Source organism: Oncorhynchus kisutch, unplaced genomic scaffold (assembly GCF_002021735.2).
Source record: "Oncorhynchus kisutch isolate 150728-3 unplaced genomic scaffold, Okis_V2 scaffold3549, whole genome shotgun sequence".
NCBI lineage: Eukaryota > Metazoa > Chordata > Actinopteri > Salmoniformes > Salmonidae > Oncorhynchus > Oncorhynchus kisutch.
In genome coordinates, this window is record NW_022265494.1 from 147,619 (window position 1) to 175,274 (window position 27,656).

At 37.0% G+C, this 27,656-nt stretch overlaps 1 protein-coding gene across 3 annotated transcripts; it reads left to right on the forward strand.

Annotated features, from left to right (window-relative positions):
• Positions 1–206: 206 nt before the first annotated feature.
• LOC109878770 (NACHT, LRR and PYD domains-containing protein 1b allele 2-like) lies at positions 207–27,089 on the forward strand. Of its 3 annotated transcripts, none has more exons than XM_031820608.1 (11): positions 207–287; positions 2,585–2,825; positions 15,120–15,211; positions 17,971–18,008; positions 21,107–21,171; positions 21,304–21,518; positions 21,703–21,962; positions 22,092–22,226; positions 23,794–23,926; positions 24,093–24,122; positions 25,332–27,089. In XM_031820608.1, exons 2-11 carry the CDS (start codon positions 2,707–2,709, stop codon positions 25,661–25,663), a joined length of 1,419 nt encoding a protein of 472 aa, XP_031676468.1. In that variant the 5' UTR covers positions 207–287; positions 2,585–2,706; the 3' UTR covers positions 25,664–27,089. The 3 variants fall into 3 exon arrangements, with proteins under 3 accessions (XP_031676468.1, XP_031676470.1, XP_031676469.1); XM_031820610.1 differs by having other exon boundaries at positions 2,585–2,756; XM_031820609.1 differs by having other exon boundaries at positions 15,168–15,211; positions 25,332–27,075.
• The last annotated feature ends 567 nt before the right edge of the window (positions 27,090–27,656 follow it).

Here is a 27,656-nt window from a genome sequence, read left to right on the forward strand (position 1 = left end):
TGTCTTTTCTGCCAAACATTGTTGTTATCACACTGCCCTCTTCTGGTAGCACTGCAAAACATCACTAAATGATATCATGAAAAAAAAAATACATTCTTACCAGATAGAATATGAATTTATGGGCAGAATACTTGCGTTACGTGTATTAAGCCTTTACATAAACATAAACATATACTACAAACCTATACCTGTTGAACCCGCCCACTGTGTTGAGAAACAGGAAGTACATTTATACGGAAGTAGAGGAAGAAATGGACACGGATCAGTCGAATAAAAATGTTTCTAAGGTTTGTAGCGTTCTTTTACAATTTAATATAGAAAACTTTTTTTTTAGATAAGTTAAGACTATTCAAGAGAGGTGATTTAGGTGGTAAAACACCCGAAGAATTGTTAAGTTATTACAATACTGATTTCAACTTTCAATAATGGTCGTTTTAGAGGGTGGGTATAATTTGTGGAACGTTCCAACAGGAATATGTTCCAAAAAACTTCGTTGGCAACAAATAACGCTTACAATGTAGCACGATCAATTAACCTTGCTGCCGAACAGGCATCAACTCACCACGTAGTTTATTCTTAATGTTTGTCCATAGACTACCAGAGTGAGGACAGACATTTTTCGGAATAAACGAGGTGGAGTTAAACACTTAATGAAATAGCCCACTCCCTCCCTACCCGGTATCTTATTCGGCCGCAATACGACTCTGTATGCGTTGTTTGGAACAGATTCCTGTTGGAAAGTTCCACAAATTATACCCACCCCGTTTTAGGCTTCTGCTGATTCCTAATGAAGTCGAGCAAGTGAAAGTGCCATGCAACAAAAGGAAAAGGAACTACCGATAGTTAAATATTAAAATATAATATCGGGCTAAATGACGTATTAAAAGTTTAAGATTGGGAGCGTTCTGGTTACACAGATCAGAAAGGCGGTGGTCCCGTTCTGCTCACTTCAGGTGCACCCGATTTAACGTGAGCTGATGTGTTCAATGATTGTGGCGGCAGGATAGCCTAGTGGTTAGTGCGTTGGTAAACCGGTAAACCGGAAGGTTGCAAGTTCAAACCCCCGAGCTGACAAGGTACACATCTGTCGTTCTGCCCTCTGAACAAGGTAGTTCATTGAAAATAAGAATTTCTTCTTGACTTGCTTTGTAAAAGAAATAAATAAATGATTGTCAGCAAACGCACCATTCGTCTTTAGCTACGTTGGGTAATGGCGAGGGGACGGTCTAAAGTTATACTGTTACATAAACTCCCGCAAAATAAAGCCTCATATACATCTGATGGACATCGGGCATTATGATGCGTTCATAACCAGTTGTGTTTGCAAATAAATAGTGTTCAAAAACCATATGAATATATTGCTTTTTTTAATAAATAGTATGACATAACAAGATGGCCAGCGTTTCAAGCCCCCGCCTCCTCCTCCAAATGCAAATGCATTTAAATATCTTGCCCGCTCCTTAGCAAGCTGCTCTGTCAGCACTGATTGGTGAAGTTATTTAATGTAGAGATAAATAAAATAAAAATAGATTTTCAGAGGTTTAAAAAAAGGAACGATATATACAATTAATTTTTGTTGGTTTGAATCGGTTCAGAACTACATTCTGCTGGTCTAAACAGTGGAACTGAACCAAAACAATATGGTTCTGTTCAGAACTACATTCTGCTGGGTCTAAACAGTGGAACTGAACCAAAACAATATGGTTCTGTTCAGAACTACATTCTGCTGGGTCTAAACAGTGGAACAGAATGAAAACAATGATGGTTCTGTTCAGAACTACATTCTGCTGGGTCTAAACAGTGGAACTGAACCAAAACAATATGGTTCTGTTCAGAACTACATTCTGCTGGGTCTAAACAGTGGAACAGAATGAAAACAATGATGGTTCTGTTCAGAACTACATTCTGCTGGTCTAAACAGTGGAACAGAATGAAAACAATGATGGTTCTGTTCAGAACTACATTCTGCTGGTCTAAACAGTGGAACTGAACCAAAACAATATGGTTCTGTTCAGAACTACATTCTGCTGGGTCTAAACAGTGGAACTGAACCAAAACAATATGGTTCTGTTCAGAACTACATTCTGCTGGGTCTAAACAGTGGAACAGAATGAAAACAATGATGGTTCTGTTCAGAACTACATTCTGCTGGTCTAAACAGTGGAACAGAATGAAAACAATGATGGTTCTGTTCAGAACTACATTCTGCTGGTCTAAACAGTGGAACAGAATGAAAACAATGATGGTTCTGTTCAGAACTACATTCTGCTGGTCTAAACAGTGGAACTGAACCAAAACAATATGGTTCTGTTCAGAACTACATTCTGCTGGGTCTAAACAGTGGAACAGAATGAAAACAATGATGGTTCTGTTCAGAACTAAACAATTGAAAAATAATTTCAGTTCCAACCCCTGATTGTTACATTTTAACTGACAAATGCTGTTATGAAGGTAATTTAATTTAGCAGGTGACGACGTTGTGTGACCTCTGTGACCATGGACGGTTTGAAGTCATGTCATTGTTAATGGTACTTCCAACAATGTTCAGAAATATTGACTGTTAATCTCTTCTTTCATATTGTAGCTGAGTGAGCTGTGACTTACTTCGAAAACAAGTTTCTCTGGGGAGAGAGAGAGAGGGAGAGGGACCACTGCCTCTAAAACGAGTCACATCTGGGGAGAGAGAGAGGGACCACTGCCTCTAAAATGAGTCTGTCTGGGGAGAGCGAGGAGAGAGGCACTGCCTCTAAGAGGAGGTATTCTGAGAGAGAAGAGAGGGCCAAAGCCTCTAAAAATATTTTGCCTCAAGACACCAGTTCTACAAAGTAAGAGTTCAATAAATCCATGTAATATAGTCTACACCATCACAATAAATCCATGTGATATAGTCTACACCTTCACAATAAATCCATGTAATATAGTCTACCTACACCATCACAATAAATCCATGTAATATAGTCTACCTACACCATCACAATAAATCCATGTAATATAGTCTACACCATCACAATAAATCCATGTAATATAGTCTACCTACACCATCACAATAAATCCATGTAATATAGTCTACCTACACCATCACAATAAATCCATGTAATATAGTCTACACCATCACAATAAATCCATGTAATATAGTCTACACCATCACAATAAATCCATGTAATATAGTCTACCTACACCATCACAATAAATCCATGTAATATAGTCTACACCATCACAATAAATCCATGTAATATAGTCTACCTACACCATCACAATAAATCCATGTAATATAGTCTACACCATCACAATAAATCCATGTGATATAGTCTACACCTTCACAATAAATCCATGTAATATAGTCTACCTACACCATCACAATAAATCCATGTAATATAGTCTACCTACACCATCACAATAAATCCATGTAATATAGTCTACACCATCACAATAAATCCATGTAATATAGTCTACCTACACCATCACAATAAATCCATGTAATATAGTCTACCTACACCATCACAATAAATCCATGTAATATAGTCTACACCATCACAATAAATCCATGTAATATAGTCTACACCATCACAATAAATCCATGTAATATAGTCTACCTACACCATCACAATAAATCCATGTAATATAGTCTACACCATCACAATAAATCCATGTAATATAGTCTACCTACACCATCACAATAAATCCATGTAATATAGTCTACACCATCACAATAAATCCATGTAATATAGTCTACCTACACCATCACAATAAATCCATGTAATATAGTCTACACCATCACAATAAATCCATGTAATATAGTCTACACCATCACAATAAATCCATGTAATATAGTCTACCTACACCATCACAATAAATCCATGTAATATAGTCTACACCATCACTATAAATCCATGTAATATAGTCTACCTACACCATCACAATAAATCCATGTAATATAGTCTACCTACACCATCACAATAAATCCATGTAATATAGTCTACCTACACCATCACAATAAATCCATGTAATATAGTCTACACCATCACAATAAATCCATGTAATATAGTCTACACCATCACAATAAATCCATGTAATATATCCTACACCATCACAATAAATCCATGTAATATAGTCTACCTACACCATCACAATAAGTCCATGTAATATAGTCTACACCATCACAATAAATCCATGTAATATAGCCTACACCATCACAATAAATCCATGTAATATAGTCTACACCATCACAATAAATCCATGTAATATAGTTTACACCATCACAATAAATCCATGTAATATAGTCTACCTACACCTTCACAACAAATCCATGTAATATAGTCTACACCATCACAATAAATCCATGTAATATAGTCTACCTACACCATCACAATAAATCCATGTAATATAGTCTACACCATCACAATAAATCCATGTAATATAGTCTACCTACACCTTCACAACAAATCCATGTAATATAGTCTACACCATCACAATAAATCCATGTAATATAGTCTACCTACACCATCACAATAAATCCATGTAATATAGTCTACACCATCACAATAAATCCATGTAATATAGTCTACACCATCACAATAAATCCATGTAATATAGTCTACCTACACCATCACAATAAATCCATGTAATATAGTCTACACCATCACTATAAATCCATGTAATATAGTCTACCTACACCATCACAATAAATCCATGTAATATAGTCTACCTACACCATCACAATAAATCCATGTAATATAGTCTACACCATCACTATAAATCCATGTAATATAGTCTACCTACACCATCACAATAAATCCATGTAATATAGTCTACCTACACCATCACAATAAATCCATGTAATATAGTCTACACCATCACAATAAATCCATGTAATATAGCCTACACCATCACAATAAATCCATGTAATATAGACTACCTACACCATCACAATAAATCCATGTAATATAGACTACCTACACCATCACAATAAATCCATGTAATATAGTCTACACCATCACAATAAATCCATGTAATATAGTCTACCTACACCATCACAATAAATCCATGTAATATAGTCTACACCATCACAATAAATCCATGTAATATAGTCTACCTACACCATCACAATAAATCCATGTAATATAGTCTACACCATCACAATAAATCCATGTAATATAGTCTACCTACACCATCACAATAAATCCATGTAATATAGTCTACCTACACCATCACAATAAATCCATGTAATATAGTCTACCTACACCATCACAATAAATCCATGTAATATAGCCTACACCATCACAATAAATCCATGTAATATAGTCTACACCATCACAATAAATCCATGTAATATAGCCTACACCTTCACAATAAATCCATGTAATATAGTCTACCTACACTATCACAACAAATCCATGTAATATAGTCTACCTACACCATCACAATAAATCCATGTAATATAGTCTACCTACACCTTCACAATAAATCCATGTAATATAGTCTACCTACACCTTCACAATAAATCCATGTAATATAGTCTACCTACACCATCACAATAAATCCATGTAATATAGCCTACACCATCACAATAAATCCATGTAATATAGCCTACACCATCACAATAAATCCATGTGATATAGTCTACACCTTCACAATAAATCCATGTAATATAGTCTACCTACACCATCACAATAAATCCATGTAATATAGTCTACCTACACCATCACAATAAATCCATGTAATATAGTCTACACCATCACAATAAATCCATGTAATATAGTCTACCTACACCATCACAATAAATCCATGTAATATAGTCTACACCATCACTATAAATCCATGTAATATAGTCTACCTACACCATCACAATAAATCCATGTAATATAGTCTACCTACACCATCACAATAAGTCCATGTAATATAGTCTACACCATCACAATAAATCCATGTAATATAGCCTACACCATCACAATAAATCCATGTAATATAGTCTACACCATCACAATAAATCCATGTAATATAGACTACCTACACCATCACAATAAATCCATGTAATATAGACTACCTACACCATCACAATAAATCCATGTAATATAGTCTACACCATCACAATAAATCCATGTAATATAGTCTACCTACACCATCACAATAAATCCATGTAATATAGTCTACACCATCACAATAAATCCATGTAATATAGTCTACCTACACCATCACAATAAATCCATGTAATATAGTCTACACCATCACAATAAATCCATGTAATATAGTCTACCTACACCATCACAATAAATCCATGTAATATAGTCTACCTACACCATCACAATAAATCCATGTAATATAGTCTACCTACACCATCACAATAAATCCATGTAATATAGCCTACACCATCACAATAAATCCATGTAATATAGTCTACACCATCACAATAAATCCATGTAATATAGCCTACACCTTCACAATAAATCCATGTAATATAGTCTACCTACACTATCACAACAAATCCATGTAATATAGTCTACCTACACCATCACAATAAATCCATGTAATATAGTCTACCTACACCTTCACAATAAATCCATGTAATATAGTCTACCTACACCTTCACAATAAATCCATGTAATATAGTCTACCTACACCATCACAATAAATCCATGTAATATAGCCTACACCATCACAATAAATCCATGTAATATAGCCTACACCATCACAATAAATCCATGTGATATAGTCTACACCTTCACAATAAATCCATGTAATATAGTCTACCTACACCATCACAATAAATCCATGTAATATAGTCTACCTACACCATCACAATAAATCCATGTAATATAGTCTACACCATCACAATAAATCCATGTAATATAGTCTACCTACACCATCACAATAAATCCATGTAATATAGTCTACCTACACCATCACAATAAATCCATGTAATATAGTCTACCTACACCATCACAATAAATCCATGTAATATAGTCTACACCATCACAATAAATCCATGTAATATAGTCTACACCATCACAATAAATCCATGTAATATAGTCTACCTACACCATCACAATAAATCCATGTAATATAGTCTACCTACACCATCACAATAAATCCATGTAATATAGTCTACACCATCACAATAAATCCATGTAATATAGTCTACCTACACCATCACAATAAATCCATGTAATATAGTCTACACCATCACAATAAATCCATGTAATATAGTCTACACCATCACAATAAATCCATGTAATATAGTCTACCTACACCATCACAATAAATCCATGTAATATAGTCTACACCATCACTATAAATCCATGTAATATAGTCTACCTACACCATCACAATAAATCCATGTAATATAGTCTACCTACACCATCACAATAAATCCATGTAATATAGTCTACCTACACCATCACAATAAATCCATGTAATATAGTCTACACCATCACAATAAATCCATGTAATATAGTCTACACCATCACAATAAATCCATGTAATATATCCTACACCATCACAATAAATCCATGTAATATAGTCTACCTACACCATCACAATAAGTCCATGTAATATAGTCTACACCATCACAATAAATCCATGTAATATAGCCTACACCATCACAATAAATCCATGTAATATAGTCTACACCATCACAATAAATCCATGTAATATAGTCTACCTACACCTTCACAACAAATCCATGTAATATAGTCTACACCATCACAATAAATCCATGTAATATAGTCTACCTACACCATCACAATAAATCCATGTAATATAGTCTACACCATCACAATAAATCCATGTAATATAGTCTACCTACACCATCACAATAAATCCATGTAATATAGTCTACACCATCACAATAAATCCATGTAATATAGTCTACACCATCACAATAAATCCATGTAATATAGTCTACCTACACCATCACAATAAATCCATGTAATATAGTCTACACCATCACTATAAATCCATGTAATATAGTCTACCTACACCATCACAATAAATCCATGTAATATAGTCTACCTACACCATCACAATAAATCCATGTAATATAGTCTACCTACACCATCACAATAAATCCATGTAATATAGTCTACACCATCACAATAAATCCATGTAATATAGTCTACACCATCACAATAAATCCATGTAATATATCCTACACCATCACAATAAATCCATGTAATATAGTCTACCTACACCATCACAATAAGTCCATGTAATATAGTCTACACCATCACAATAAATCCATGTAATATAGCCTACACCATCACAATAAATCCATGTAATATAGTCTACACCATCACAATAAATCCATGTAATATAGTTTACACCATCACAATAAATCCATGTAATATAGTCTACCTACACCTTCACAACAAATCCATGTAATATAGTCTACACCATCACAATAAATCCATGTAATATAGTCTACCTACACCATCACAATAAATCCATGTAATATAGTCTACACCATCACAATAAATCCATGTAATATAGTCTACCTACACCTTCACAACAAATCCATGTAATATAGTCTACACCATCACAATAAATCCATGTAATATAGTCTACCTACACCATCACAATAAATCCATGTAATATAGTCTACACCATCACAATAAATCCATGTAATATAGTCTACACCATCACAATAAATCCATGTAATATAGTCTACCTACACCATCACAATAAATCCATGTAATATAGTCTACACCATCACTATAAATCCATGTAATATAGTCTACCTACACCATCACAATAAATCCATGTAATATAGTCTACCTACACCATCACAATAAATCCATGTAATATAGTCTACACCATCACAATAAATCCATGTAATATATCCTACACCATCACAATAAATCCATGTAATATAGCCTACACCATCACAATAAATCCATGTAATATAGACTACCTACACCATCACAATAAATCCATGTAATATAGACTACCTACACCATCACAATAAATCCATGTAATATAGTCTACACCATCACAATAAATCCATGTAATATAGTCTACCTACACCATCACAATAAATCCATGTAATATAGTCTACACCATCACAATAAATCCATGTAATATAGTCTACCTACACCATCACAATAAATCCATGTAATATAGTCTACACCATCACAATAAATCCATGTAATATAGTCTACCTACACCATCACAATAAATCCATGTAATATAGTCTACCTACACCATCACAATAAATCCATGTAATATAGTCTACCTACACCATCACAATAAATCCATGTAATATAGCCTACACCATCACAATAAATCCATGTAATATAGTCTACACCATCACAATAAATCCATGTAATATAGCCTACACCTTCACAATAAATCCATGTAATATAGTCTACCTACACTATCACAACAAATCCATGTAATATAGTATACCTACACCATCACAATAAATCCATGTAATATAGTCTACCTACACCTTCACAATAAATCCATGTAATATAGTCTACCTACACCTTCACAATAAATCCATGTAATATAGTCTACCTACACCATCACAATAAATCCATGTAATATAGGCCTACACCATCACAATAAATCCATGTAATATAGCCTACACCATCACAATAAATCCCATGTGATATAGTCTACACCTTCACAATAAATCCATGTAATATAGTCTACCTACACCATCACAATAAATCCATGTAATATAGTCTACCTACACCATCACAATAAATCCATGTAATATAGTCTACACCATCACAATAAATCCATGTAATATAGTCTACCTACACCATCACAATAAATCCATGTAATATAGTCTACCTACACCATCACAATAAATCCATGTAATATAGTCTACACATCACAATAAATCCATGTAATATAGTCTACACCATCACAATAAATCCATGTAATATAGTCTACCTACACCATCCACAATAAATCCATGTAATATAGTCTACACCATCACAATAAATCCATGTAATATAGTCTACCTACACCATCACAATAAATCCATGTAATATAGTCTACACCATCACAATAAATCCATGTAATATAGTCTACCTACACCATCACAATAAATCCATGTAATATAGTCTACACCATCACAATAAATCCATGGTAATATAGTCTACACCATCACAATAAATCCATGTAATATAGTCTACCTACACCATCACAATAAATCCAGTAATATAGTCTACACCATCACTATAAATCCATGTAATATAGTCTACCTACACCATCACAATAAATCCATGTAATATAGTCTACCTACACCATCACAATTAAATCCATGTAATATAGTCTACCTACACCATCACAATAAATCCATGTAATATAGTCTACACCATCACAATAAATCCATGTAATATAGTCTACACCATCACAATAAATCCATGTAATATATCCTACACCATCACAATAAATCCATGTAATATAGTCTACCTACACCATCACAATAAGTCCATTGTAATATAGTCTACACCATCACAATAATCCATGTAATATAGCCTACACCATCACAATAAATCATGTAATATAGTCTACACCATCACAATAATCCATGTAATATAGTCTACCTACACCTTCACAACAAATCCATGTAATATAGTCTACACCATCACAATAAATCCATGTAATATAGTCTACCTACCCCATCACAATAAATCCATGTAATATAGTCTACACCAATCACAATAAATCCATGTAATATAGTCTACCTACACTTCACAACCAATCCATGTAATATAGTCTACACCATCACAATAAATCCATGTAATATAGTCTACCTACAACATCACAATAAATCCATGTAATATAGTCTACACCCATCACAATAAATCCATGTAATATAGTCTACACCATCACAATAAATCCATGTAATATAGTCTACCTACACCATCACAATAAATCCATGTAATATAGTCTACACCATCACTATAAATCCATGTAATATAGTCTACCTACACCATCACAATAAATCCATGTAATATAGTCTACCTACACCATCACAATAAATCCATGTAATATAGTCTACACCATCACAATAAATCCATGTAATATATCCTACACCATCACAATAAATCCATGTAATATAGCCTACACCATCACAATAAATCCATGTAATATAGACTACCTACACCATCACAATAAATCCATGTAATATAGACTACCTACACCATCACAATAAATCCATGTAATATAGTCTACACCATCACAATAAATCCATGTAATATAGTCTACCTACACCATCACAATAAATCCATGTAATATAGTCTACACCATCACAATAAATCCATGTAATATAGTCTACCTACACCATCACAATAAATCCATGTAATATAGTCTACCTACACCATCACAATAAATCCATGTAATATAGTCTACCTACACCATCACAATAAATCCATGTAATATAGTCTACCTACACCATCACAATAAATCCATGTAATATAGCCTACACCATCACAATAATCCATGTAATATAGTCTACACCATCACAATAAATCCTTGTAATATAGCCTACACCTTCACAATAAATCCATGTAATATAGTCTACCTACACTATCACAACAATCCATGTAATATAGTCTACCTACACCTTCACAATAAATCCATGTATATAGTCTACCTACACCTTCACAATAAATCCATGTAATATAGTCTACCTACACCATCACAATAAATCCATGTAATATAGTCTACCTACACCATCACAATAAATCCATGTAATATAGCCTACACCATCACAATAAATCCATGTAATATAGCCTACACCATCACAATAAATCCATGTAATATAGCCTACACCATCACAATAAATCCATGTAATATAGTCTACACATTCACAATAAATCCATGTAATATAGTCTACACCATCACAATAAATCCATGTAATATAGTCTACCTACACCTTCACAACAAATCCATGTAATATAGTCTACACCATCACAATAAATCCATGTAATATAGTCTACCTACACCATCACAATAAATCCATGTAATATAGTCTACACCATCACAATAAATCCATGTAATATAGTCTACCTACACCTTCACAACAAATCCATGTAATATAGTCTACACCATCACAATAAATCCATGTAATATAGTCTACCTACACCATCACAATAAATCCATGTAATATAGTCTACACCATCACAATAAATCCATGTATTATAGTCTACACCATCACAATAAATCCATGTAATATAGTCTACCTACACCATCACAATAAATCCATGTAATATAGTCTACACCATCACTATAAATCCATGTAATATAGTCTATCTACACCATCACAATAAATCCATGTAATATAGTCTACCTACACCATCACAATAAATCCATGTAATATAGTCTACACCATCACAATAAATCCAAGTAATATAGCCTACCTACACCATCACAATAAATCCAAGTAATATAGCCTACACCATCACAATAAATCCATGTAATATAGCCTACACCATCACAATAAATCCATGTAATATAGTCTACCTACACCATCACAATAAATCCATGTAATATAGTCTACACCATCACAATAAATCCATGTAATATAGTCTACCTACACCATCACAATAAATCCATGTAATATAGTCTACACCATCACAATAAATCCATGTAATATAGTCTACACCATCACAATAAATCCATGTAATATAGTCTACCTACACCATCACAATAAATCCATGTAATATAGTCTACACCATCACAATAAATCCATGTAATATAGTCTACCTACACCTTCACAACAAATCCATGTAATATAGTCTACACCATCACAATAAATCCATGTAATATAGTCTACCTACACCATCACAATAAATCCATGTAATATAGTCTACACCATCACAATAAATCCATGTAATATAGTCTACACCATCACAATAAATCCATGTAATATAGTCTACCTACACCATCACAATAAATCCATGTAATATAGTCTACCTACACCATCACAATAAATCCATGTAATATAGTCTACACCATCACATTAAATCCATGTAATATAGTCTACCTACACCATCACAATAAATCCATGTAATATAGTCTACCTACACCATCACAATAAATCCATGTAATATAGTCTACCTACACCATCACAATAAATCCATGTAATATAGTCTACCTACACCATCACAATAAATCCATGTAATATAGTCTACACCATCACAATAAATCCATGTAATATAGTCTACCTACACCATCACAATAAATCCATGTAATATAGTCTACCTACACCATCACAATAAATCCATGTAATATAGTCTACCTACACCATCACAATAAATCCATGTAATATAGTCTACACCATCACAATAAATCCATGTAATATAGTCTACACCATCACAATAAATCCATGTAATATAGTCTACCTACACCATCACAATAAATCCATGTAATATAGTCTACACCATCACAATAAATCCATGTAATATAGTCTACCTACACCATCACAATAAATCCATGTAATATAGTCTACACCATCACAATAAATCCATGTAATATAGTCTACCTACACCATCACAATAAATCCATGTAATATAGTCTACACCATCACAATAAATCCATGTAATATAGTCTACCTACACCATCACAATAAATCCATGTAATATAGTCTACACCATCACAATAAATCCATGTAATATAGTCTACCTACACCATCACAATAAATCCATGTAATATAGTCTACCTACACCATCACAATAAATCCATGTAATATAGTCTACCTACACCTTCACAACAAATCCATGTAATATAGTCTACACCATCACAATAAATCCATGTAATATAGTCTACCTACACCATCACAATAAATCCATGTAATATAGTCTACACCATCACAATAAATCCATGTAATATAGTCTACCTACACCATCACAATAAATCCATGTAATATAGTCTACCTACACCATCACAATAAATCCATGTAATATAGTCTACCTACACCTTCACAACAAATCCATGTAATATAGTCTACACCATCACAATAAATCCATGTAATATAGTCTACACCATCACAATAAATCCATGTAATATAGTCTACACCATCACAATAAATCCATGTAATATAGTCTACACCATCACAATAAATCCATGTAATATAGTCTACACCATCACAATAAATCCATGTAATATAGTCTACACCATCACAATAAATCCATGTAATATAGTCTACACCATCACAATAAATCCATGTAATATAGTCTACCTACACCATCACAATAAATCCATGTAATATAGTCTACCTACACCATCACTATAAATCCATGTAATATAGTCTACACCATCACAATAAATCCATGTAATATAGTCTACACCATCACAATAAATCCATGTAATATAGTCTACACCATCACAATAAATCCATGTAATACAGTCTACCTACACCATCACAATAAATCAACAAAGAAACAGGAAGTCCTATTCTGTGTTGAGCGGTTAACAGGAATTCCTATTCTGTGTTGAGCGGTTAACAGGAAGTCCTATTCTGTGTTGAGCGGTTAACAGGAAGTCCTATCTCTCATTCACAAATTGACAAGCACTTGATAATTTCTCAATTTTCCCGGGTAATGCGCCCTAAAAAAAAATTCCATGCATTTTTGTCGGCCGGTGGCCGTTGTGCCCTTGGGTGAGTATTATAATTATAATTCAATTCTCCCGGCTGCGTGCAGAACTACCTCTCACTCACATGATCCTCAGTCATGTGATCGGGTCTTTCTCACAGGCTACAAGTGAAGACCGACATATCGGGGACGCAACTGCGCGTGTCCTTATCCAATTCCGAGGCGCATATTGAAGATATTTTAGTGACACATCTAGCACTGACATGCAGTACCTTAAACAGCTGTGTCACTACAGACCCAGGTTAGATCCCAGGCTTTATCACAACCGGCGGTGATTGGGAGTGCCATAGGGGTGCGCACAATTAAATGTCACCTGTAATGTCACCATCATCACTTTATGGAAGGTGACATAGTGGGTTATGTCACATTTAGGCAATGCACCCTACATAGGGAGCTGTTCTGTCCCCCTTTCTACACTCTTTATAGTTCTTATGACTATGTATACTATATAAAGCCTTTTATAAGTCGTATTTAGTTTATTCACAGTCTATCTTTTTGCTTTACAAACACCAGAGACCATGGTGGAGAGTGTTGTATCAAGCCTGGACCTGAGGACACCAGAGACCATGGTGGAGAGAGTTGTATCAAGCCTGGACCTGAGAAATGTGAGTGTTAAATGATAATTATTTTTAACTCAAAATAGTTTTAAAGCGTTCATTATACTTGAGTCCCAGGCAAGGAACACAATCATGATCTATTTGGTGAAAACAAACTTAAAGGTAGAGTCAGCGATATGACGTAGATGCACAAAGTAAACAGCAGAGTGGGTCAATTTCTACAACAACTAAGAGTGTTGGAGAGCAAGGCTAAACTTCTCTGCTGTTTTGGTCCCGTGACAAACATTCTGTAAGAGAGTGAAGAGAATCCTTGCACATGGGTAGATACTGTGTGAGAGAGAAGTCGGGCATCTTGCTCATCGCAATATCTGTGGTGCTGCTCGTATATCATAATTTAGCTGACTCTACCTTTAAGCTCTCATCCTAGGATCTACCAGAAATCAGGCCCCCAACATCTACAAAACATGGACCAGAACGATGTTGTTTCCTGCTTCCACAAACATGAATTAATGTGACACTAATGTCAGATTATTGTATGCTAATATGTTCCGTGTTTCATCCAATGGCGTTGAGTAGTACACCACCTCAGTCACTGGCTTTATCAATAAGTGCATTGAGGACGTCATCCCCACAGTGACTGTACGTACATACCCCAACCAGAAGCCATGGATTACAGGCAACATCCGCACCGAGCTAAAGGCTAGAGCTGCCGCTTTTCAAGGGGCAGGACACTAACCCGGGAAGCTTATAAGAAATCCCGCTATGGCCTCAGACTAACCATCAAACAGGCAAAGCCTCAATACAGGACTAGGATTGAATCCTACTACGTTCGTCATATGTGACAGGGCTTGCAAACTCTTACGGACTACAAAGGGAAACCCAGCTGCGAGCTGCCCAGTGACGCAAGCCTACCAGACGAGCTACATGCCTTTTTATACTCGCTTCGAGGCAAGCAACACTGAAGCATGCATGAGAGCACCAGCTGTTCCGGATGACTGTGTGATCACGCTCTCCGTAGCCGACGTGAGCAAGACCTTTAAACAGGTCAACATTCACAAGGCCGCGGTGCCAGACAAATTACCAGAGCGTCTACTCAGCATGTGCAGACCAGCTGGCAAATGTCTGCACTGACATTTTCAACCTCTCCCTGACCGAGTCTGTAATACCCACATGTTTCAAGCAGACCACCATTGTCCTTGTGCCCAAGAAGGTGAAGGTAACCTGCCTAAATGACTACTGCCCCTTAGCATTCACGTCGGTATCCATGAAGTGCTTTGAAAGGCTGGTCATGGCTCACATCAACACCATTATCCCAGAAACCCTAGACCCACTCCAGTCTGCATACCGCCCCAGCAGATCCACAGATGATGCAATCTCTATTGCACTCCACACAGCCTTTTCCCACCTGGACAAAAGGAAAACCTATGTGAGAATGCTATTCATTGACTACAGCTCAGCGTTCAATACCATAGTGCCCTCAAAGCTCATCACTAGGTTACGGACCCTGGGACTAAACGCCTCCCTCCGCAACTGGATGCTGGACTTCCTGACGGCCTCCCGCAGGTGGTGAGGGTAGACAACAACACATCCAACCCGCTGATCCTCAACACTGGTTCCCCTAAGGGGTGTGTGCTTATTCCCCTCCTGTACTCCCTGTTCACCCACGACTGCGTGGCCAAGCACAACTCCAACACCATCATTAAGTTTGCTGACGATACAACAGTGGTAGGCCTGATCTGAGACAACGATGAGACAGCCTATAAAGGATGAGGTCAAAGACCTGTCAGTGTGGTGTCAGGCCAACAACCTCTCCCTCAACATGATCAAGACAAAGGAGATGATTGTGGACTACAGGAAAAAGAGGACCGAGCACGCCTCCATTCTCATCGACAGGGCTGAAGTGGAGCAGGTTGAGAGCTTCAAGTTCCTTGGTGTCCACATCACCAACAAACTATCATGGTCCAAACACACCAAGACAGTTGTGAAGAGGGCACGACAACACCTTTTCCCCCTCAGGAGACTGAAACGATTTGGCGTGGGTCTTCAGATCCTCAAAAAGTTTTACAGCTGCACCATCGAGCATCCTGATCGGTTGCATCACCGCCTGATATGGCAACTGCTCGGTGTCTGACCATAAGGCGCTACATAGGGTTGTGCGTACGGCCCAGTACATCACTGGGACCAAGTTTCCTGCCATCCAGGACCTCTATACAAGGCGGTGTCAGAGGAAGGCCCCAAAAATGTTCAGACTCAAGTCACCCAAGTCATAGACTCGTCTCTCTTCTACCGCACGGCAAGCAGTACCGGAGCGCAAAGTCTAGGTCCAAGAGGCTCCTTAACAGCTTCTACCCCCAAGCTATAAGACTGCTGAACAATTCATCAAAAGGCCACCCAGACTATTTACATTGCCCCCCCCTCCCCTGTTTATTTTTACACTGCTGCTACTCTCTATTCATTGTCTATGCATAGTCATTTTACACCTACATGCACAAGTGACCTTGACTAACCTGTACCGGGCCTTGTTATTGTGATGTTACTTCATTTTTACTTAAGAAAATATTTACAAAATATACTAAACTCTATTTCCTTAAACTGCACTGTTGTTTAAGGGCTTGTAAGTAAAGCATTTCACAGTAAGGTCTACACCTGTTGTATTCGGTGCAGATACAATTTGATTTAATTAATGAGTGTACATTCTGAGACTGTTGCTCACTTATATTCATTTTTATTACAAGTCTATTTAATAATTATTAATTCATTATTACATGAGATTGTCCATTTTAAATAACAACTACTTTTGGCTTCAGGGATTCCTCAGAGCTGTAAGACTTGTGACCATATTGAGGTGAGTCATAATGTCAATTCTTACTTTTACATACCTGCAGGAGTCAGGTACAGTCTCAAAGCCAGGTGTGTACTGACCAACCATTCATACTGGGATAGAGACAGTCCTGTGTTCTGCTTTAGTAATATAAACACAGTCTCAAAGCCAGGTGTGTACTGACCAACCATTCATACTGGGATATAGACAGTCCTGTGTTCTGCTTTAGTAATATAAACACAGTCTCAAAGCCAGGTGTGTACTGACCATGCAGGATTTTTAGCTGTTTTCATATTTTGTCAGTAGACTGTTTTAAAACTTTTTATGGGCAGGTAGGCCAACAGCCAGGTGAAATTTCAGAGCGCGAAATTCAAACTACAGAATTATAAATATTTAACTTTCATAACATCACAAGTGTAACACATCAAAATAAAGCTTAACTTCTTGTTAATCCAGCCGCTGTGTCAGATTTCAAAAAGGCTTTACGGCGAAAGCAAACCATGCGATTATCTGAGGACAGCGCCCCGCATACAAACACATGAAAAACATATTTCAACCAGGCAGGTGCGACACGAAAGTCAGAAATAGAGGTATAAAAAATGCCTTTGATGATCTTCTTCTGTTGGCACTCAAAGGTCCTTTTGTTCAATAATGTCCTTCTTTATAAAAACTTTAGCTGATATTTTTTCTTCCACTTGGAAACACTAAAAACCACCTAGAAAAACTACAACTTCTCCCTCATTTGCCTGAAACTCTTTCTGAAGACTGTTGATATCTAGTGGAAGCCCTAGGAACTGCAATCTGGGAAATGAAGTCAGACTGTTGTAGCTGATATTTTTTCTTCCACTTGGAAACACTACAGCCAAAACCACCTAGAAAAACTACAACTTCTCCCTCATTTGCCTGAAACTCTTTCTGAAGACTGTTGATATCTAGTGGAAGCCCTAGGAACTGCAATCTGGGAAATGAAGTCAGACTGTTGTAGCTGATATTTTTTCTTCCACTTGGAAACACTACAGCCAAAACCACCTAGAAAAACTACAACTTCTCCCTCATTTGCCTGAAACTCTTTCTGAAGACTGTTGATATCTAGTGGAAGCCCTAGGAACTGCAATCTGGGAAATGAAGTCAGACTGTTGTAGCTGATATTTTTTCTTCCACTTGGAAACATTACAGCCAAAACCACCTAGAAAAACTACAACTTCTCCCTCATTTGCCTGAAACTCTTTCTGAAGACTGTTGATATCTAGTGGAAGCCCTAGGAACTGCAATCTGGGAAATGAAGTCAGACTGTTGTAGCTGATATTTTTTCTTCCACTTGGAAACATTACAGCCAAAACCACCTAGAAAAACTACAACTTCACCCTCATTTGCCTGAAACTCTTTCTGAAGACTGTTGATATCTAGTGGAAGCCCTAGGAACTGCAATCTGGGAAATGAAGTCAGACTGTTGTAGCTGATATTTTTTCTTCCACTTGGAAACACTACAGCCAAAACCACCTAGAAAAACTACAACTTCTCCCTCATTTGCCTGAAACTCTTTCTGAAGACTGTTGATATCTAGTGGAAGCCCTAGGAACTGCAATCTGGGAAATGAAGTCAGACTGTTGTAGCTGATATTTTTTCTTCCACTTGGAAACATTACAGCCAAAACCACCTAGAAAAACTACAACTTCTCCCTCATTTGCCTAAAACTCTTTCTGAAGACTGTTGATATCTAGTGGAAGCCCTAGGAACTGCAATCTGGGAAATGAAGTCAGACTGTTGTAGCTGATATTTTTTCTTCCACTTGGAAACACTACAGCCAAAACCACCTAGAAAAACTACAACTTCTCCCTCATTTGCCTGAAACTCTTTCTGAAGACTGTTGATATCTAGTGGAAGCCCTAGGAACTGCAATCTGGGAAATGAAGTCAGACTGTTGTAGCTGATATTTTTTCTTCCACTTGGAAACACTACAGCCAAAACCACCTAGAAAAACTACAACTTCTCCCTCATTTGCCTGAAACTCTTTCTGAAGACTGTTGATATCTAGTGGAAGCCCTAGGAACTGCAATCTGGGAAATGAAGTCAGACTGTTGTAGCTGATATTTTTTCTTCCACTTGGAAACACTACAGCCAAAACCACCTAGAAAAACTACAACTTCTCCCTCATTTGCCTGAAACTCTTTCTGAAGACTGTTGATATCTAGTGGAAGCCCTAGGAACTGCAATCTGGGAAATGAAGTCAGACTGTTGTAGCTGATATTTTTTCTTCCACTTGGAAACACTACAGCCAAAACCACCTAGAAAAACTACAACTTCTCCCTCATTTGCCTGAAACTCTTTCTGAAGACTGTTGATATCTAGTGGAAGCCCTAGGAACTGCAATCTGGGAAATGAAGTCAGACTGTTGTAGCTGATATTTTTTCTTCCACTTGGAAACACTACAGCCAAAACCACCTAGAAAAACTACAACTTCTCCCTCATTTGCCTGAAACTCTTTCTGAAGACTGTTGATATCTAGTGGAAGCCCTAGGAACTGCAATCTGGGAAATGAAGTCAGACTGTTGTAGCTGATATTTTTTCTTCCACTTGGAAACACTACAGCCAAAACCACCTAGAAAAACTACAACTTCTCCCTCATTTGCCTGAAACTCTTTCTGAAGACTGTTGATATCTAGTGGAAGCCCTAGGAACTGCAATCTGGGAAATGAAGTCAGACTGTAATTTTTTAATCAAAAAATAAATCAAAATACCTTTTGGTTTGTCCTCGGGATTTCGTCTGCCATATCAGTTCTGTTTTCTATCCAAATCTATAAATTATATGCATATCCTAGCTTCTGGGCCTCAGTAACAGGCAGTTTACTTTGGGCAAGATTTTCATCTGGACGTCAAAATAACGCCCCCTAGAGGTTGATTGATAAATCACCAGCATTCCATGTATCGTTGAATAAATACATTATATTAGTTACTTTGGTTAATGGGCCAGTTTCCCAGACACAGATTAAGTCTAGTCTTGGACCTTAAAGAACTTTCTATTGAAACTTCCATTGAGCATGCTTTTTAGTCCAGCGCTAGACTCAATCTGTGTCCAGGAAACAGGCCCCATATGTATTACTGACATGCTTGTCCTTGTTCAGGACTCCACACACTGGCTTCAGATTGAACCCTTGACTTCCACTGTCCAGGGAGTGACAATGTTCAGGTAAAATAACTACTTTTAACATTTCATTCCACTTGCTAGTGTATTTCCCCATTACCTTTGGGAATAGTCTTCTAATCCAACCTCTCCATTTGACCATTGACCCTCTCTACCACATCTTGTTGTTGCCCTCAGACACAGGACACCCAAAGGGAGTTATGAGTGCACAGTGTCTGGGCTCCGCTGGCTGTGTGAGAGAGATGTCATTCTGAAGTATCACCTCAGGAACTGGGAACCCTACAGTCAACTTCTGAAAGACATGCGGTACACACAAGGTGGTCCATTGCTGGACATCACTATGGAGTTAGGTGAACTGGAGGAAGTTCATCTGCCACACTTTGTCTGTTTAGGTAAAACCATGTAGAAATAGTGTTCAGAAAGACATTTCCATGTAACCGAGTTTCACTTCCTGAATGAATGAACTATTCTGGGAGTTTGAGTTTACTGTGATCTGGTACTGCATATTCTTTGTGTTTTAGTTGGATGAATAATACAATAATTGTCTTTCTGTCTCCTTTGTATTGTGTTGTTCAGGGACCAACCCTTCCCTGAGGAATGAGATGAAGATTCTTCATGTAGAGGAACATGGAGTGTCTTTAGAGGAAGTGCATGAGGTCACCAGATTCCATGCTAAGATTCTCCATCCCAAGTCCTCATCGGTCTCTGTTGTACTGAACAAAATCGCCTGTTGGAACGTAGATGTCCACTGTGACGTGATCCTCTATTTGGCAGTAAAAAGGTCAACAGTAATTTCAAGGCTGTACCTGCTCCTCAGAAACTCCAGTCAGAAAGAGGTGAGGCACTAACATTAAAATGTGTAATACAATAGAGACTATGACCAACATTTATCTCAGTGAGCTGCATGTTGTGTGAATTACAAGACTACATTGTTCTGACTGACTTCTACATTGCTCATTTTGTAGGCTGTTCAGGACCGGGAGAAAAATCAGGTGTCCCAAGGATATTCTGAATTTCTCCTGTCAAGTCCAAACGGGTCCTTAAAGCTGAACAATTGGTTTGCACTCAAGAATCCCCTCTCCACCTCCATCAATCCAGAGGTACAGTTTTAGCAGGCTGAGGACATGAATCTGTCATTTTGTATATGTCATGGCGTGACATCATCATTAATGTGATGACTGTTATTTATTGAATCAACTATGTTTATTTGTTACCCGATAAAAAATTTAAAAAAGAAGATGAATCATGTAGCAATTAACTCATTAGGAAATTGGGGCACCACGGAAGATGTTTAACGAGTTACCATCTCCTGAATTAAACTCGAGAAGATATATGTCTCTCGATAAGTCACTTATCAATCATTACCTCATATCAGTCTCATTCTGAACGTCGCAGACCTCTTGAATCTGCAAGAACCCTTTCTGATCATTCACCAATTTATTTAATTTATTTTACTAACTAACTAAATAATAACACAGAATACACATACACACTTACATGAGATGAAAGTCCCTAGTGGACTGAAACGATATGACGGCTTTTTACACAATGGAAAGGAAAGGGGATGGAGAAAGATAGAGGGAGGGAGAGACAAAAGAGAGTCAACACTTGGATACATTTGGAAACTACGCTCACAGTAATCAGAGTACGTAGCACCGCAAGCAATGTAATGCAATGTATATATTTAGGTGTAGATGTCTTTGTTTGTCATCTCTCTGTTTTAACCAATCAACTCTATAGGGGCGGGGTCGTTGTAGTTCACGCTTCGGTGTAAGGCTCAGCTTGTCCACCAGAGGTCATAATGTCCTTCTTAGTTGTAGAACTTCTCTAGTAGTGGAGGGTTCAAATAGAGCAGACTGAGTGATTGTCTGAGATGGGATTTCTTCCTTCCCACCTCGTGTCTTTTAGTCAAAGTTCTAGGACCACATGTTACAGCTGCAGACTGAATGTTTCTGGACTCGTAGTGGAGGTTTATCTTCTCACCTCGTGTTGATTTTTTCAAAGTTTCCAACCATTTTGGGGAACGTTCAGCTCACGCTGTCCGTCTGCTGGTCCCATATGTTAATTCTTAGTCAGTCCTTTTAAGCTCTCTGGCCAGAAAGGGGCGGTTCCATCACAATGACACACTCTTCTGACCTCATTTGGGGGCGTCGCTTAGTTTTATGTGCAACGGACACGAAAAACTATGATCTCCTTAGAAAACTAAACTAATATATTCCTATCTTAACAACAATAGTTTCATTGTTCTTCATATTTCCTACACAACGTAAAGGATGTAAACCTGACAGTGTGAAAGATAATGAAGTTTTTATTGACGTCACAAAATAATAAACAATATGACATGATTATTCTTTAGATCCCCCACCGACCATTCCTCACATTTCTATCATTTAAATATTGTTCCAATAGTCACTTTTTTTGGACGTTTTTATAGTTTTGGCGGGAAAAGTTTCCTGGAGGACAAAGGTATTCCTGAAGAGCGGGAGATTTCCCTCCTGACTAATTTATGACCGGGTGTTAAAGAGGTCTGGCTATCTGTCAGCCATTTGCCAAGCTGATCTGAGGCCTTGGATCCTCAGCCAGGAGAGTCATGACAATGTGAATAACTGGAATATCATTCTATTTCCCTCTGTTGTCTCAATCGTTGCACCATATGGCCTCCTACAGAAGATTCAGCTGTTACCTGCAGACACCACACCAAGCTGTTGTAAGATGATAATGGGAAACACAGGGGTGGACATTGAGATGGAGTTAATCGGGGATGATGAGAGGACAGTATGGAAATCAGTGGTATCAAAAGGTAAGTAATACTGGACATGAACAGTATGTCAAGGGGATGATCGGGGATGATGAGAAGACAGCGTGGAGAGATATGCTACAAGCAGGTAGGAGAATATGTCAATCATAACTGTTATTTTCTGACCGATGCTATTTAGAGTGATATAACCTATTTCTGTTTCTTTCAGATCAATACATCACTGACACCCATTCAACTAGTAAGTAAACATGAGAGATACAAACCAATGACTTGAGGGTCAGTCAACATGGTTTACTGTAGGACCTGGACTAGTCCTGATTATAAAAGACTGTCTTCAAGAACAATGACATCTCCTCCAGGACTTGATGTAGATTAACCTGGTTCTGAATGTCCCAATGACATCTCCTCCAGGACTTGATGTAGATTAACCTGGTTCTGAATGCCCCAATGACATCTCCTCCAGGACTTGATGTAGATTAACCTGGTTCTGAATGACCCAATGACATCTCCTCCAGGACTTGATGTATATTAGCCTGGTTCTGAATGCCCCAATGACATCTCCTCCAGGACTTGGTGTAGATTAGCCTGGTTCTGAATGCCCCAATGACATCTCCTCCAGGACTTGATGTAGATTAGCCTGGTTCTGAATGTCCCAATGACATCTCCTCCAGGACTTGATGTAGATTAACCTGGTTCTGAAGGACCCAATGACATCTCCTCCAGGACTTGATGTAGATTAGCCTGGTTCTGAATACCCCAATGGCATCTCCTCCAGGACTTGATGTAGATTAGCCTGGTTCTGAATACCCCAATGACATCTCCTCCAGGACTTGATGTAGATTAGCTTGGTTCTGAATACCCCAATGGCATCTCCTCCAGGACTTGATGTAGATTAGCCTGGTTCTGAATACCCCAATGACATCTCCTCCAGGACCTGATGTAGATTAGCCTGGTTCTGAATGACCCAATGACATCTCCTCCAGGAGCTGATGTAGATTAGCCTGGTTCTGAATGCCCCAATGACATCTCCTCCAGGACTTGATGTAGATTAGCTTGGTTCTGAATACCCCAATGGCATCTCCTCCAGGACTTGATGTAGATTAGCCTGGTTCTGAATACCCCAATGACATCTCCTCCAGGACCTGATGTAGATTAACCTGGTTCTGAATGCCCCAATGACATCTCCTCCAGGACCTGATGTAGATTAGCCTGGTTCTTAATGCCCCAGCCTCTTTGTCTATGTCTGTGGAACCGAATATGATTGAAACAGTAGTGGTGTGATGTGTTCATTGATGCAGGTCGTTATTGTCCGAGAATAGGTTCTCAATGCAAAGATTCAATAATATAATTTAGGCTTTTATTGTAGGTCACTTTGAATGAAGTCTGTTTCTAAATGACTGAAATGTGAATGAACAAATGTAGTTATTTTGTAACCTGACTCTCTCAGGTGCTGTGTTGGGGGCAGGGCGTCCGGCTGAGATCAGTCTGACTGGTTCTGCAGAGCAGCAGCTGCGTTCTGTACGGACGGAGTTTGTGAAACGAGTGTCAAGACCTGTCCTGGATGGTCTTCTGGAAAGACTCCTGCAACACACAGTCATCAACCAGGAGGAAATGGAGTCAGTGAAGGTGATCGCTGAGAGGGCAGAGAAGGCACGTGACATCATCGACATGGTGTTGAGAAAAGGAAATGAGTCGTGTTCCAGGATGATCAACCTTCTTGGGGAGCTGGACGCCTGTCTTTGTTCACAGCTTCAGATCAATGTTAGGGTACCAACCTAATGGTAGAATAGATAGTTACAGTGTTGGGGTACCAACCTAATGGTAGAATAGATAGTTACAGTGTTGGGGTACCAACCTAATGGTAGAATGGATAGTAACAGTGTTGGGGTACCAACCTAATGGTAGAATGGCTGGTAACAGTGTTGGGGTACAAAATACAAAAATAACTGTACAAATGTTATGGAGACACAGTGTTGTGTAAAAACATTGAATATAAGAATAATAATTTGAATAATTTGGACTGGGGAGACCTGCTCCTAGATCAACACGCCTATTCAATGTTTAGGATTACCCTGAATGCTTTCCCCCCCAAAACAGGGTTGGGACCTAGCTGAATTTGTCCAAAATTGTAAAAAAATCCAACTATTTGCAACAACTATTTTGTTTTCAAAACATTGTGCTACTGTGGGTGACTAATGAATACACCCCTGATCTGACTGGGCTGTAAATCTTTGTCAAAAAAAGCAGCAACCTCTTCAGAGGACACATCTCTTAGTTTTTTCCACAGCTTTTTTTACTACACATACATACGTATACATGTATACATATATTTTTTATTGTGCTGTGATGTTTTACTCAATGTTTGAATCTTTCTAATCGTATAGTATCCACATATTGTGAGCTGAAGATGAAAACCTTTCCTGCGAATATTATTATATAGTATATATTATATAGTATATATTATATATTATTATATAGTATATATTATTATATTATATATTATTATATTATATATTTATATAGTATATATTATATATTATATAGTATATATTATATAGTATATATTATATAGTATTATTATAGTATTATTATATATTATATTATATAGTATATATTATATAGTATATATTATATAGTATTATATAGTATATATTATATATTATTATATAGTATATATTATATAGTATTATTATATAGTATTATTATAGTATTATTATATATTATATTATATAGTATATATTATATAGTATATATTATATAGTATTATTATATATTATTATATAGTATATATTATTATATTATATATTATTATATAGTATATATTATATAGTATTATTATATATATTATTATATATTATATAGTATTATTATATTATTATATTATTTATTGACTGACTATGGTTTTCCAGATCGCCCAACACTGCTATTTGTAAGGTTCATTTTAAGTGCATGTGATTTTCTAACCATTCCTGAACCTATGACCAGAAACTAGCTACATCAGGGCAATACCAGAATAAATTATCTATTTATTCTGTCTCTTCGCAACAATATCTACAGAGCTGAGATTGTTGTATTGTTGCCCCATATATATAGCATTCTGTTAGCGGCAATAATTTAATATAATCATTTAAATTGAGTATTTTTTTGTACCCGTTCATAAACCATGTGCCATGGAATTGGTCAATTTAAAATCTCCTCCCATTTATTTTTTGTCGCAGCTGTCAACATGTCTCAGATGAAACTGGTATGTTTGAAAGTTCCTTTCAGCCAATTTGTATCTTTAACAAGTCCAATAGAGCAAATGTGTTGTGCACTTGAGTGAGGACCCAAAAGCGGTTTAACAAAAACAGAGTCCTTTAATGTAAAAACACAGGGAAGACATAGATCCTCTTCAGATGTAGAAAATGGCAAAATAGACAACCCTCAGAGAGGGCGACAAATGAAACAGAAAGTCCTTCTGATATTTACAAAAGAGTCCCCTTCTTAGCAGCAGAGGAGAATAGCTGGGTTGCGGCGACAGACTGCTGGTCTCTCTGGGTAGGCGCGGGTCGTAGCGGACAGAGGTACCTGATCACACGTAGCATCAGAAGAACAGGCAGATTCCGACAGGATGGGACAAGGGTGAAGCAAACAAGATGATAGTTTGGTTCTGGCATGAGAAACTCAAACGAGAATCTGACAAAGAAAGAAGCAGGAACAGAGAGAGAAATAGAGACCTAATCAGAGGGAAAAAGGGAACAGGTGGGAAAAGAGTGAACGAGGTAGTTAGAGA